This window comes from Ischnura elegans, chromosome 2 (assembly GCF_921293095.1).
Source record: "Ischnura elegans chromosome 2, ioIscEleg1.1, whole genome shotgun sequence".
Classification (NCBI taxonomy): domain Eukaryota; kingdom Metazoa; phylum Arthropoda; class Insecta; order Odonata; family Coenagrionidae; genus Ischnura; species Ischnura elegans.
In genome coordinates, this window is record NC_060247.1 from 123,710,463 (window position 1) to 123,726,294 (window position 15,832).

The following is a 15,832-nucleotide window of genomic DNA, read 5'->3' on the forward strand; positions in this document are numbered from 1 at the left end:
ACTTTTATCAAACATGAGACAAAAAAATGCAGGATCAGTGAAAATTATGCTTTTACTCAATAAAACTAAATTAGAAAAAAAAACATCTAGAGATAGTCTCAAATTGACTCTTACAAAGTAGGTCCTATACATATTATTTCCAACTACTCTAAACCTCTCCTGACTCAGCCATTCCATATTTAGCCTTATTTTTTGCTAAAATTCGTTTTAAAACTGTGATTTCGGTGTCATAGAAAATCTTGGTGGTGTAGTTATAGTGTAAAATTTTTTTGCACATTTCTAGGTGTTTTATAATTTTTTGGTGCACATTTCATGATTGCTTTTCCATTTGCATTTTACATAACATTAAATAAATTTCAGCAGTACAAATTTTCTGATAAAACCAAATGAAGGAAATGGTTCAAGGCACATATATAAATGGTTCCAGTATTAATATTAAAGAGTGAGCAAGAAAAGGTGCACCACAAATACTTCACTTGATTATTTTTTTGTGAGGAAGACTAGAGCAAAAATTGACCAAATAGTACTGAAATTGTTTTCGGTTTTATTGTATTCATTTAGATTACCAATCATACAATATTTAGGCTCTTCCTGCTTATCTTTCCCTATAGTGAGAATGTATTCTTGGCGAATATGATCGGCAGACGGCAAATCCCCAGTACCCTTCATGTATGTACTTCGAGAGCCTTTCCCAAATTTTTGGATTATCGGTTTCTTTACACTAATTCCAGCATTTAAAAATGCTTCTGTAGTAGGGACAGCAAACTCCTCTTTCGCCTCCTTCACTTTCTTTGATTGAGTAACTGTCTGTTCAAATGATAGCTATCGTTTTGTGGGTTTCGCACGTTTATGGTGTATCGCAATTGATGTGCTTTAACAAGGTGTCATACCACCCCCAGTCTTTCAGAAATGAAGTCTTTGATCCCAAAATTTACACAGTAATACTTTGTCTTTCACAGAAAATCCTTCTGATTCGAATTCACTTGCCCTGGTATGAATGGTAACACTAGGCTTTCGGCACTTTAAAATTCCTTTCCTTCGTTTGATATAGCTGTAGCCATGATTAAAAACACCTCGAGCGTGAATCACGACCAATCATGACATTGTTTTCAAACCGAGTGCTGGGTAGCTACGGTATAACCATTACTAATGTGTAACCTACATTTTGACCAAAATTTTTCATGTTGTAGGCTCCTTTTTGATAGCCCTCACCAGGGTGCCGAGGGAAGGTAGGTTCAACAAAATCGCTTCGTAGCTTAGCTTACAGCTGCTGCCAATCGGTCAAGAAAGGCCGAGAAAGAAGCATGGATAACTAAACACAATCGGATACAAATGAACTCGAACCGGGGGTGTGTTGAAATGATCTTTTTTCCATTGAAGCTCAGTGGAGCACCAAATATTCAAAGATCCATCCGCTAATAATTAGCACCCCTTCTCCTCCTATCCTTTCTGTTCCTTCCTTCCCTTCCCCAACTGCTAGCGCTTCGTGCTTTCAAATAACAAAGGTCTTTATGGATGTCTTCAAATGAGACGAATCATGCCATTGACATTGGCATTGTCAACGGCCGCCTTGGTCACCAAACAGCAGTGGTGCCAGCAGGGAAGGGTTAAGGTCCTCTCTAATGATGATAGCCTTTAGTGAAAGCTTTTATTGTATCAGCTAAAAATAAATTAGAAAAAAGTAATTGATGACTGTCTATAATCCACCAGTCTACTCATGTGAGATCACATTTGCTGATTGTGAGAGGAATTGCAAACCCTGGTGCCAGGGAAATTGATAAACCGCCTCCAAAAACAACAGCCTTAATCCATCCGAGGCTGGCCTATGGTTATTCTAAAATATTTTTGTTTAGAGTGCTTTGTGTACCATTTTATAAAACAGGTTGTAAACACAGTTGCAAAGCAGTTCCTGCAAGCAGCACTATGATTCTGATGGAATTTTCTCCTTGAGCCATGCCATCTTTGATAAATTTTTAAAAAATTTACTTTATAAATATATGAAAAATGACGCAAGGGCATAAATAATGTTTTCATAAATATGAAATTTTAGACAGTACTGGGAGACAATGTTTTTTAAATTAACCGCCAATGTTGCCTACGGCTTCGGAACCAACCAGAATCGAGCTAGCATCGTCGGAACGAAATGCGCATTTATGCCTGCTCGAGCCGACTTTCAAGGGAATGCAACGAAAGTGAAAGTTTTTACAATGTTTATGTCGGTAGAATGTCTATGTATTAGTATATTATGACTCGAGTTTCACCGCATATATTATGTAAGCATATGCGTGGTGTTATAATGGAGTATTCGTTCATTTAGTTGCATCCATTTATGTGATTCGCTTTCCTGGTTTCTACGGATTAGCAAATGTAATTTATTTTTGGCAATGAATTCTCTTGAAAGTATACTTTTGGAAATATTTATGGTACATAATTTTAAATTTGTTATAAAAATGACTAATTTTTGTGTATATTCTTTTCGTTTTAGTTCTTGTCTTTTTGACGCTTGTTAAAGGTAGTTCATTCTGAGGTTCCATGGAATGGCATGGAGAATTTTGACCGTTAAGTTTTTTGTTTTGTGCCTTTTTGGTACTCTAATAATTTCATATTTTTTGGCCATCTCGTCTATGGTCGGTAAGTATGTAATTAGTCAAGAATTTAAGTCATTTGTATCAAGAAAATTTGCGTTGTCCTTGTCATCTGCTGCATAAAATGTTAAGTTTCAGATGGTTGTAATTGCAATGATCCACCCACGCACAGTAAGATATCGGAGGGGGAAAATTTTTTTGAAAAACAAGCCCGGAACTCTGGTCACAAGCTGGGAATATTGGTGCCATATCGTGACAGATTTGAGGAGTTGATGGTTTTTATTCCCCATATGCAGAACTTTTTAAAGAAGCAGAATATAGTGAACCACATATACGTTATGAATCAGGTAAGAATACCTGTAATATTGTGTTGAAAACATCTGGAATCTGAGAGAAGACTGCAGTAATTAAATGCCTGAAACCGGGTTGACTTTTTGGTTTGCACGGGATTATTGGCCTGGGAGACAGACAGCTTGTCAGGTAGGGCATCAACTGTATGTTTCTGGGGGGGAGGGGATAACGAATACAATTGTAAAATACTTGCAGTTCAAGTTGTTAAGATCAGGTGGCACCCGACCTGTCCCCCTCAACTTCCTGGTTTTGTGTGTTTTCATGCTTGAGATTTTAATACTACCTGCTGCCATAGAGTTGTGAAAAATCCACAAAATGCTTCATTGAATTAGGTTCCTCCAGAGCCTAACAGCAAGCCTAACAGTTTTTCTCCAGAAAAGGTGAAGATAAAAAAAAAACCAACCTACATCACTGTAAGACAATTTGAGATTCATAAATGCAGCAATAATGTTGTTTTTGTTGCAAACATTAAATTAAAATTAATTTTTTATGGTATTATTTGGAAAAAGGACAGTACAAAAGGGTAGTTTCCTTCATCAAAGAAAACGAAAGGAATTGATTGCCATTCATTACTCACCATTGGTGTATTCATAATATACGAATTATTTGGTTTTAGAAATCCCTGTTTAAATGAATGGCAATGGTCAATTTTATCCTCATTTGAAAAAGGCCAGATTGGCGCCCATGCGATACCACTCCACGTGACGTCACAGTGACCTAAATTCTATATGAGTAGATAGGAGTTCTACATCGTCTGAGATTACCAATGCATGCATGAGGCACAGAGCTCAGGGAAACATCTGTTAATAATCACTTATTAAAACTGCCTTTGGTCGGGAAGTTTCCTTCGTTTGATAAGGTAATAATAGTCCTTATTTATGCCAAGCGCTACTTGCTAGCAGGGTACTCTGCTACCTGCTAGCAGCCTGTGTCGTATCAGCGCTCAAGCCTCGCCCCAAGGTCACCTCACATGGCGAAAGCTGGAACCAGAAATACGTCACATGGAGTTTTCCCATCATTCCTACTTAGCCGTCGCGTTTTCGTGCTCTTGAAAATTTTCACTTTCCGTTTTATCGCGAAAAATAGATATCGTCATATAAAAATCTAAGAGCATGAAATGCGTACTCCAGGAGTAATAATCTTTCGATTTAGTCCATAAAAAAATTATAGGAAACCACCCTATTCAGGTTGATTCTATTTTTTTGGGGAGAAGGTTTGACTCTTGCAGAAATCCCTAACTATGTATCATGTGATCACCCATATCAGTCAAGTCGGTGTCCTTTTGCATTGTGGTGTTGCAAAGCAGATCATTTGGTCTACTGGTACAACGTTAATTGACATGTTCACATTCAAATTTGAAACTCTGAGAAATACCTCTAGAATATATTGTATGAATTAGTAATAATTTCACTCCTGCCACAAAATAGGTCTCAAATCTCATTTAATTGATGGTTTCATTGTCTGTATTTCTAATCCTAATTCAGGGTTGGTTTTTCAAGCCTCGTTTGGCTCTAATTGGTATATGGGATGCGATACACCTAATATATGTAATTTCTTTCTCTAAATTATGCATTCAGTCACTTCGAATCCATCTGTTTTCTTGTTATCTTTTGGGTAAACTTAACTACTATATATGTTTATGAAAACATACACTCTTTTATGGTTGATAGACCTGGAGTTAATTCCTAAATATTCACAGCAACAATTTCATTATAAACTGCAATTTTTATTGTATCGATATTGGTTCATTATTATGTAAGAATGTTTGATTTTTTGCTGCTTAACTAGAATTTATTGAAGGGTGAATTAAGTTAGTTTTTTGGGGTATGTGGTACAATGCTTTCAGCAATGGTCGTTGGTGGTATGCGAAACTTTAAAACTAAGCAGCACCCCTCCCATCCTCTGTAATCCACCAGTGTGTATTGATTTCTTGCTGATTCTGATTCTGGATGGTATGGGTGAGTGATCATTCTCTTTGCTTTGCAGGTTGACAGCTACCGTTTCAATAGAGCATCTTTGATTAATGTTGGCTTTGAGTTGTCAATGATCGATGGCTGTGATTATATTGCCATGCATGATGTGGATCTTTTACCATTAAACTCCAACTTATCGTATGCATTTCCTGCGGATGGCCCAGTTCATTTGGCTGCTCCACACTTGCATCCTCGGTATCACTACCCAACCTTCGTTGGTGGGATACTCATTCTGAAAAGGCAAGTTTCATCTTAATTAATGAACAAGGTATCAATTGGCATTTAATGGTGGGTGAATTTTCTATGTGATGTAAATATTAAGGTTATATCCTGCAAAACTTGACTTTTTCGAGCCTTTTCAACATTCATCCACGATTTAATGATTAGATGATGACTATCAGCCGAGTTATTTAAAGTATATTTTAGGAAGTCTTAATTTTTTTCTGCTTTCATTTCAAATGTGGTGTATGCTGAAAATGGAAACACAGAAAGCATTTCAAGCAAGTGAATGGCATGAGTAACAAATATTGGGGATGGGGCCTGGAGGATGATGAATTTTATGTCCGACTGAAGGAAGCTGGTCTAAATATTACTCGCCCTCAAAATATTTCTACTGGTACCCATGATACCTTTAGGTAGGACCATTTAAATTATCTTTATATCATGCATGCATCAGCTGATCTATGTACAAAATTTGTGTCTTTGACATTTTTATCCATTCCTTCTAAACTGAGATGTTTTTGCCATTGATTAATTTTTATATATACATGTGAATGTTGGGTCAGTAATCCTACTGTATCACAGCCGCACCGAAATAACCCATATTTTGTTATAGAATTAAATTACGTATGTAGAAAACTTATCTTCTTAGTACTCCTTCTATTTATTTATACAGTAGAAGATTGATAATTCGGGATGTTTGGGACTTGATGCATTCCGGATTAATGATATTTGCAATGAATAGATCAGTTATGTGGATGTAGGCTACACAGCAACATGGAAATATTTTTTTCAGAACGTGTGTTGGCATTAGAGGAAATAACTCGCACGCTCCGCGCGCTCGTTAAGGGGCTCCGCCCCTTAAAAACCCCGGTTCCGGCTTCGCCGTCTATATTTGTGTTCGCTCGAAGACTTTTTAAGTTCGAATAATCTCACCTCAGCTAGGGGCCGGCTTCGCCGGTAGGGAGGCGCCCCACTCATTCCTCGGAACGGCTTCGCCGTTCCTCGCTGAAGGGCGGCTTCGCCGCCCAGGGGTTCAGTGTGCCCCCCCGGGGCTTCCCCGCTTAATACTCGGAACGGCTTCGCCGTTCCTCGTCTAAGGTCGCCATAGCCGCCCAGAGGGCGAAGGCATTTCGGAGCTGTTTAACCGTTTTTCGTTTAAGGGTAGTCCACAGCTTCTGCGCCGCTCATCCGAAAATCGGGGCGGCTTCGCCGCCCGAGGGTTACTGAAGCTCCTCCTCGCCTACGCCAGTTACTCCTCGGAACGGCTTCGCCGTTCGTCGCTCTGGGGCGGCTTTGCCGCCTTGGGATTGAGGATTTTTTTTGGTGATGTTCCAGGAGGTGATCGGGGGTTTTCTGGTATTTTTCCCGTATGGTTTACGGTGGCTCGCCCTCACCAAATATTCCGGATCTAGAGCTCAGAGGGTACGGGAAGTGCGGCGTAATGTTTGAGAGAAGTTCCCAAATGGGAGACTTAATGGCACATTTTACATTTGGGGGGTATTTCAGGGGGATTCCGGGGGTTTATGTGTGTATTCCAGGTGGTCACCATCCGTTCAAATAATTTCCGTGGGGATGAATCGTTGGGGGCTGTGGTATACTCACGAAAAGTACCCAAAAAGTAGAGTAATATGCAAAATTTTATTTTTAGGGGGGTGTATGTGGGTTAACCGGGGGTTTATAGATTTGTCCTACCCGGGGTCATTAGTCGTCGACATCAATACCGTAGTGATGAGTGGCAAGGCTTGGGATAGTGGCGGAATCGTGACGAAAAATACCCGAAAAGGCTACTTATATGCAAATTTTAATTTTTAGAGGGTTTCGGGGGGTTTAAATATGACGATACCATATGGTCACATTCATTTTCTGTCATATTTAACAGTAGTGTGCCCTATGAACTCCATATTTCAGGAGTAATACAAAAAAAAGGAAACCAGTCCCCGAAAAAAGTGAGTAGTGCCCGCCATTTTTATTTTTTCGCGTTTACATCCATTAAATCATTTACTAGATGTTTATGTTTTCTGAAAGACAATTCATAGTTGTATGTAACTACAAAGTTTGAAAGAAATCAGTCGGGTAATAATTGACAAAACCTTGTGTTAATCTTTTGGAAATCGTAATTTTCGGTGATTTTCGGAATACTTTAATTTTTTTCTGAGTAACCAAGCACGATGAAAGAAAATTGTTACCTACATTTCGTAGACGAAGTGATGAGCATATATAATAATCATTTTCGTTATCTAACACCTTAAATTAGGTCGAGGGGAGGGGAAAGTTTGATAATCTTTTCGAAAAATCAATTTTTGGACGCCATTTTAGCTGTAACTTACTCAAATGGAAACTAATAAATTTACTTAATTACGTGCCTACGTTCATCCGCTTTCAAAAATTGCATTAACAACTCATATGGCACGCACGGTTCGCGCGCAGTAAAATAAAAACCGAAAGATGGTCACCGGAAAAAGCCCGATTTCGGCCATTTTGTCGTCCTAGCGACGACACGTGGCGGAAACTTCCGGTTTTCGGATTTTTCCTCCGGATCATTTCGGGATCCCCGCACGCCTGCCAAATTTCAGCTCTCCAGCACTTCTAGAAGTGGTCGGGAATTTGTATCCATGAGTCAGTCAGTCACCACAAGGGCTGTATATAGATAGGATGCAATGTTGAGTAAATGGTCAATTAATGAGAAAATCGCTATCAAATTCTTGTATGTAATTTATGATTTAAGACGTGATTAAAAAAGAAAAAACATTCGAAAAAGTTCTTTGTCCATAAATCACAAAGATGGATATGTTTTGAAAGTAATCTTGGTGAAACCACTTCTAAATAGAAGAAAATAGCACAAAATTTTCAATTTCAACAACAGTCCGACTAGAGCATCAATATTTTGCCCCTCCATATTTTTCAACTTGTACCTTTTGCAAAGTCTGTCATTTTCATGATTACAAACATAAAGTTATTAGTAACTATCAAATCCTCTGATAGGAAGTAATCCTACGTTAAATGTGTTATGACTCATGTTGGAAGAGGCCCTTAAGGCTGTGGGCTTCACGACAGGTGTTGCCTTTCTAACGACCAACTGGAGAACATAATGCAGGGTGGCCTATCGCTCCTCTCATGCTACTCTCAATCCCATGTTTCAAACACGGACCATTAGGAAGGCTTGAAAATGTTTTGGAATGTCTACTTCTAAAAAGATTTTGTCATATCCCGATTAAAGACTACTGCAAGGCTCCCGTGCTTGAAGCAACTGGCTATTTCACTCATGGATTTCGAAAAAGAAAAAGAAACTCCTGAGCCGAAGAGAGTGCTTTCAATTGGGAAAATGGCATCTGATGAAATATGTTTAAAATAAAATGCTGATTCTCACTGCTGCAAATTGATAAGATGTATTGATAAATGTTCATGTTGGATAAAGCTCAATGAATGAAAAAGTACAGTGCAACCTCGATATAACGACACCCCACGGTGCACTTATAAACACTCGCTATAGCGAATTGTCGCTTTACTGGAGGTGGAGCAAATAATAGCTAATATAACTGTTGCGAACAGATATATAGGAACAGGAGTGGTGCGGCGACAGATAAACATCTATCCGATAAACGTAAGCATAAATCCAGGTGAAAGGCGATGTTTTTTTGCATCACTAAATTTCCTTACTCAAATAACGACTAACTATTCAAACAATTTATAAGCGCCGCACTGAATAAAAATCATGCAAAGCATTGTTTCGTCAATCATTATATTTATCGAACGACAGTTTACCACATAAATTTGAGACTGAGCACTCCATTAACTTCATTTCTAACAGATCGCTAGCAATTACAGAGGTTAAGGAGTCTTGATGAAAGTCTTCCGGCGGTGAAATCCTCGCTATGACGAGAGCCAACACCATAGGGTCTCGTGAAAACGAATTTTTTAACACGCTTATTATAGGGTCAATTGACGGTGCATCGGCTATCCCTTGTAATAGCGGGAGTGTCGCTATAGTCCGTACTCGCTTTAACGAGGTTCCACTGTATGTAGTCATATTTCAAGGAAGAAAATTTATTGGATGGATAAGGCAGATACTTTGTGGAGATCCATCATGAGATATGAAGTAAAACACTTTGCTCTTTCCACATAAAAATTTATTAAACTACAGTCGACATGTTTCGCTGCACTGCAGAATTATCAAGACTAAACCAAGAAATTAACCATACCAATATATTGTGACAGTGCCAATCGAGCCGCGAGTTGGGCGCCATTTATGTGGCAGAGCGTGTCGTCACATACGTGATTTGGAGGGAGATAATCACGATCGTCTCGAGCAAAGGAATACTGGAGTCAAACAAATCATCACTCTTAAACATACAAAATATATTTTACCCTTCATGAATTGTTACATTTTTCACAAAACAAAACAAAAAGAATAATACCCTGATGAGGATGATATGATTGAAATGATCCCACTTCGCAACAAAAACAAAATAATGACGGTGATGAGAACGTGATGCTTCCCACCCTCCAAAATAGTACAAATTACAAAACAACAAAAAAGAAAATCTAATGTGAATTATTTGGGCCACTATCAACTTGTATCCTTGGGTAAAGTTTTTTGAACTTGGCCTTTCTGAGCACTTCTTAAAGTTATTTGAAAGGATGCGATGCACTATGGTCTTGGAGAAAACAATTTCTCTCTTCTGATTAGGGGAAAGGAACGGTCGTCTGACCTTAAACAGATGATATAAGAATCGCGACTGCGACTTTCTTACAGTTTTCTGTTGAGGCTGGAACGGAGAAATGGTTTGTAGCACAAGAAGGTGAATCAGATGATCCACGGCACCGAGGTAACTCCTCTCGCACCGGGTGCGGGACACTGCCGTAACTCGTCCGGGCTGATGCCAGCGTTGGCCACCAAAAATACTCCGCTCTCAGCTATGATGGCGATCACGCACATCAATACTTTCCCCTATGTCGTCCAGTCATTTATGCTCCCTTCACGGGCATTTATACTCCTCAGGAGGGGAAAAATCACAGGTGGAATTGTTTGCGGGGAGGGAGGGTGATTTCACTGGGGCCGGAAATAAGTGGGTCACTAGCTGGTCCTAGATAACTGGGGCCAACACACCGGCCTCCACACACCTGACTCATTCACTCTCTCACATACACATGCCGCAGGACGCTATGTCCGACCCCATGACTAACCCCTGCTCGAGTCGTCACGCTAACGTGAGCAAATACGAAAAATGCCCATTCGGCATATAATAAGAAAAAAATTACTTTCTGTACGGTACGCTACAATATGTACAAAAAATGCACACTCTAAACATTAACATTTGAGACATAACAACAACAAACGCTAACATTTGAGAAAATGGGGGTGGACGGTGGGGTGAAAGCAGGGTTGGGAAATTTAAAACTGACCATTGGTCTGGGGAGAGGTAGGGGAGGGGGGGGATGGTGACTATTTTCCGGTGCTTGGAGGGTTTTTCCCCCCATTAGCTGAGGGAGGTCAAGGATCGGAGAATGGAAGGGAAAAACATGGTCATTAGTAATAACGTCTTTCCTACTAATGGCGGAAACGAAGTACAATTACTCCCAAATGTCTATTTTTATCCCTTTATTAACCCGTTGCAGCATTTCTGGGATGAAATCAGCCCGGTGTCCATCTTCTAGGAGGTGAGCCGCGAACTGGGATTTTCCTTCCCTGTTTTCAAAGTCCCTCTTATGCTCTTCTGCTCTGAAAACAGGGAAGGAAAATGCGGGATTAGAATGAAGGCTGATAGGCTCTGAGGCGCAATTGAACCACTAGCCATATTTTCGGCGATGCAAACTTTTGAAAATAGAAATTTTGAAAAACTCTGGAAAACATTCAGTTGTTTAGATCATTCTGTTTTGTAGATTTCTGGATTATCAATCTTGTTCTGTATATTTTTCTGGTGTGTTACTAAAGTGAAACTGTGAGAAATGAGCTACAGACTATGTGGCTGCAAAACATAACCAGTAAAGATATCTCAATTGAACCCATTCATTAAATCAAATTTTGTGTAATTAGAACTTAAATATCTGAGGGGGTATTACAGCAGACTCCTGATTATCGGGCTGCGGTATATCCGTGCATGATTTTCACTCTCGCTCAATATTTTCCGCGATCTTTAAAAAAAAAAAAATCAGCGGAATTACTGCATTAAATCTAGGATACACCGGGCTTATTATTTCTGTTATAATCCCCTTCGTAAAACGGAAGCGGTCGCGCATCAGCTGCATTCACGGGAGCACCGTGTTCCTGTTTTCCAAGCCTCACAGTGCGCGACCACGCTCTGTGATCACGGATACATATCCTGCAGTTGCAACCCGGGCAACTTTTGCGAGATGCAACTGCATGGCATGGTGCCTGACAGTATAGTTTCCGATGTCGAGCCGTGGTTTTGAAACATTCGTGCAAACCACTTTTCTGTATCCCTGATCGTACAGACACGGATGTGTGGTTTTCGAAACCAGGCCTTACATGGAGCATTAATAATACGACTACAACCACGTTATCGCCACTAAAAAGATTGCAAATTATCAAAGAAAGCTCTCTATGAGTCCGGGAAGCACTCTAAAATAACAGAATAACTGCATAAATAATGATACATACATATATTGTTTGTTTTATGCAAATTATGAACATTACAAGAAATTGAAGTGAAAATTTTGGTTATCCGTGCTTTCTGATTATTCGTGCGGTCTCTCCCCATCATTAGCCCGGATAATTGGGAGTGTGCTGTACTTAAAAAATGCCACTGAGTGAAAATTCAGCCCTCAGAGTGTTCTACCATGCGCACTTTTAATATGTCATATTTGTTGTCCTCTTTTTACCTCCCAATAGCAACTTTACTCTTGGTATACGGCACATCTACTCTTCCTAAAACTCTTCTATTTTTTCAGACTTTCACATCTTCCTAGTTACTCTTGCCATCCTCATACATAGTCTGCAGCAGAAGACCATTATTTTTCACCCTTGAGGATATCTATGTTTTCCAACATTTTGGAAGTGATTGAAATGAAGTACATATTCACTGGTTCAAATTTACATGCTTTTAATTATGGGGAACCTTTGCCCTAAAGACACTCATTGCTAAGAAACTAAATTGCATATTTTTTGTAGAAAAAAACTATGTATGTATATCCATTTAAAACATTGAATTAACTCTTATTTTTAGTTACTCAAGTTACACAAGTGCTGAGTTCCTATTTCACAGAAATTGTACTCTACATTGACAAGTTATCCTGTTGTCTTGTTATTTTTGTCTCATCTCATTGTAATTGATATATTTCAGGCACATGCATGACAGATTACGTCGTCGGCGAGACATGGCCAAGTGTTACAATCAGCGTGAAGTTACAAGAAAGAGGGACCGCCAGACTGGTCTTTCTACATTGCAGTACTCATTGGAATCCCACCGAAAGATCTCTGTTGATGGTGGTGATCAAGTTTCTTTATTAGAAGTCAGGCTCTATTGTGACAGAACAGTCACACCATGGTGTGAGTGCACTCCTATTCCAAAGACTTCAGAGAAATCTACATTGTCACCACGCCTATCAGTTATTTCCCACGGAAGCTAGCCAGTCAGGCCTCATAAGGAATTTACAGTGAATGTGTACCAAGGCTAAATGCTCTTAACTTATTTTTATGCAATTTTTATATAGATTTTTGCATATATTATTGCAAAGTTATGCTTGAAAAATCATCATTTGCATTGTTGATTTTTTTACATTCTTAAGAGAGATTTATTGTTAAAAGTGGTCCATTTAGAGATCGTGGTTCAAGCATTTCTTATACATATTGCCATTAAAGCTTTGTGGTGGTGATATTATTCACTCCAGGGATAATTTTACTGTTCATAGGTCCACCCTATTGAACTGCACATTTTGTGTCCAATTCATGCTACAATAGAAGTATTTTATTATGAGTGTTGATTAGTACCTGAAGGTCGCTTTGTATAAAGTGCCTTTGTTGTGGGTGATATCCTTTTTATATAAATTATTTCTTCAATTACAGCAGTACTAAGTGAGGAAAATTGAAGTCACTAAGCAACATTGTTAATCTTAAAGTTAATCCCACTTCAATTGTGTTATGTAGCTGATTACTTTACTGAAAATGTAATGGTTGCAAAATCTTTTTTAAGATTTTCAGAGCGATAAATGCTCTAGTGTAAACTGTTTTCAGGTATACCCACTGCTCAATCTCCTGATGATGTTCCCAGCAGGAGGAACAAAATGTTGAGCATTTAAAGTTCATTCCGCGCCACAGTACAACTGAAAATGGTTAATACTAGTGCATATAATGGTTGCCGCAATGAAATGTTGCCATAAATCATTTGAAAATTTTTTTATGATTAATTGTTCCTCTTAAGATAAAGTGGAAATAATTGGTTTGATACTGATAACATTAAGGTCATACATCATACATGTGATTTATGAAGCTCAATTGAACAGCATTCAGGAGAGTATGAAAAAACTGCCTGTTGTGCCAGGTCTTATAGACAATTGCCTTCCTATCACAAATCCACCAAAAAATAGCAGTGTTACGTTGAAAATTCTATCCACGTACAATTAGTGTTGCCATTTCTTGAAGAATTACTTTTAACAGTGATCTAGATCAGACTAACTTCAGTGTTTCTTAAATTATAAAACTACCTAAAGGAACTTTGTTTGAAATGTTGATTGTTGGTGAATTTTATGCAAGAAGTAGTCAATCCACGGGGACTAAACTTTTAATTTGGGATTCTTTAGCACTAGAAACAAAGAAATTCAGTCCTCCTAGATCAACTTTTTCTTGCTCTTAGTTTTCTCAACCATGGAGAGAAAGACTCTTGAAATGTGGGACCTCCATCTTGTTACTTTATCTACTATTCATGAACATGCAGTTTCAGATAGATACTCTTCTCATAGCCTGCAAGTTTAATTGAAAGTTATTGTGCTTGAAAGTTAAATTACTCTGATGCATACTGCAAAATGTATTAACATTTATCGCCATTACTATTGATCTTGTATTTACAAATTAAATACATTCTACATGCATAGTTAAATACTTAATAACTGCCCTTATGTTTCATTTGATGACCTTACATTACTGATTCTGTGGAAAATGTTGTTTGCTTGGTATCTTCTGTTGACCTCCATTTTGGGTGGATTCATTAGAATAAGGCTTAGAGTGAGATGTAAAGAGGCAATTTTCTCTGCAATGGCTGATATTGTGACACCAACATTGGATACATGAAGACTAATCAGTATACTCTTCTCATTCTCTACCATTCTTCATTCATTTCCTCAATTTATAATCACCCTTTCTTATTCACTTAATTTCGTCTTTTTTCTTTTTTTTTGTGCCCAAGTTATATAAAATCACAGGAAAGATTGGCGGTTGCTTGTGCTGTTTGCCAGATTCCTGTTTCAGTGGTTGCCTCTCTTTCCCTTGTCTTGTTGATGAGAGATTCTTGCTACATGGGCACAAAACAAAGAAAAACAAGACAGTTGTAAGCAGCATTTCACATTTTTCTGGTGATTTCCTAAAATTCATATGGACTGCTAAATGGCTCGGTGGACTTGAGGACGGAGTAACAGGAGGGTAACTTAATGTGAACGTGTCTTCAGAAGGTTCCCTCATGGGGAGGGAATTTGTCTTTAAACAAATTTTATTTTTGACTATTTCCCTTGCTAATAACTTTTGTAACTTAGTAATTTCCCAATGCAGTTCTGCTCTTTCTCCACATAGACCAATGCACTTATTCATAATGTGCAACATCAAGTATTCTATTGTGCAGGAGAAAAATGAATTCCCATACCTATCCTTTCGGCAAAATATCTCTCTTAATTTATCGATTCTGTCAGACCTGTATATGTAGTGAGGTTCTTGTATGATATTCTCCGTGTCACCCTAAATTATATCCTTTCTCAATTACACAATAAATCTTTGCCTATTGTGTAGCTTCCAAGTCTCTAGTAGCTCCCTACCTAATTTATTTAATATATGTGTAACAAGTATGATTTTATACTTTTCGGGCGAATAATGTGGGTAAACTTTTCTTGGGATTCCCACCGGGTTAATGTTTTTATAACGGCCAAAAAACATTAACCCGGTGGGAATCCCGAGAAAAGTTTACCCTCATCTGTGTAACACTTTCTGTACACCCGACGATTTTCAGATTTTGACGAATCATGCAGCTTTCCTTCGTATTTCATTAAGTTCACGAGTGAAGTCTTTCTGCTCCGGATGTCAAATGCTCGCTGCATATTTGAGGCTTTCGGATGAGTGCAAAATAGCACCTTCCTTAAATCAAATATTGAATCTATGGTTGAAGATTTTCCATGAAGTTCTCTCGCATGTGACTGAGGGGATTTGGATTTTCTTCGAGTAATTCAACGACTGCTTTTTCGTGCTCCACTCTCCAGTTGCCCGAGCTAGACTGACATCGAGGTTGAAGCAGGAGGCTAACTCATACTCGGCAGATTGGTTAAATTGGCTCACGCTCCATGTGAACGAATTGGAATATTTGACTCTTGGGTGCGACTATTTCAAGGCTAGAGACCCGTAGTTAAGCGATTGTTATCGCAACGCAGTCCCTGAGAAAATTCTCTGCACCTGTTGTGAGTTCAAGGGTAGGGGAGTAATTTTTAACCACACCGTAGATTTCGTATTGTCGTATTCGTGGTGGTGCAAGTCAAAAAAAGTACTGT

General features: G+C 38.7%; 1 protein-coding gene across 3 annotated transcripts; it reads left to right on the top strand.

The window, feature by feature from the left end:
• Positions 1-2,135: 2,135 nt before the first annotated feature.
• LOC124154575 (beta-1,4-galactosyltransferase 7) lies at positions 2,136-14,191 on the top strand. Of its 3 annotated transcripts, none has more exons than XM_046528395.1 (6): positions 2,136-2,367; positions 2,486-2,631; positions 2,724-2,932; positions 4,923-5,149; positions 5,398-5,544; positions 12,433-14,191. In XM_046528395.1, the coding sequence occupies exons 2-6, from the start codon at positions 2,538-2,540 to the stop codon at positions 12,716-12,718; spliced, it is 963 nt and encodes a 320-aa protein (XP_046384351.1). In that variant the 5' UTR covers positions 2,136-2,367; positions 2,486-2,537; the 3' UTR covers positions 12,719-14,191. The 3 variants fall into 3 exon arrangements, with proteins under 3 accessions (XP_046384351.1, XP_046384349.1, XP_046384350.1); XM_046528393.1 differs by having other exon boundaries at positions 2,137-2,367; positions 2,718-2,932; XM_046528394.1 differs by having other exon boundaries at positions 2,137-2,273; positions 2,718-2,932.
• The last annotated feature ends 1,641 nt before the right edge of the window (positions 14,192-15,832 follow it).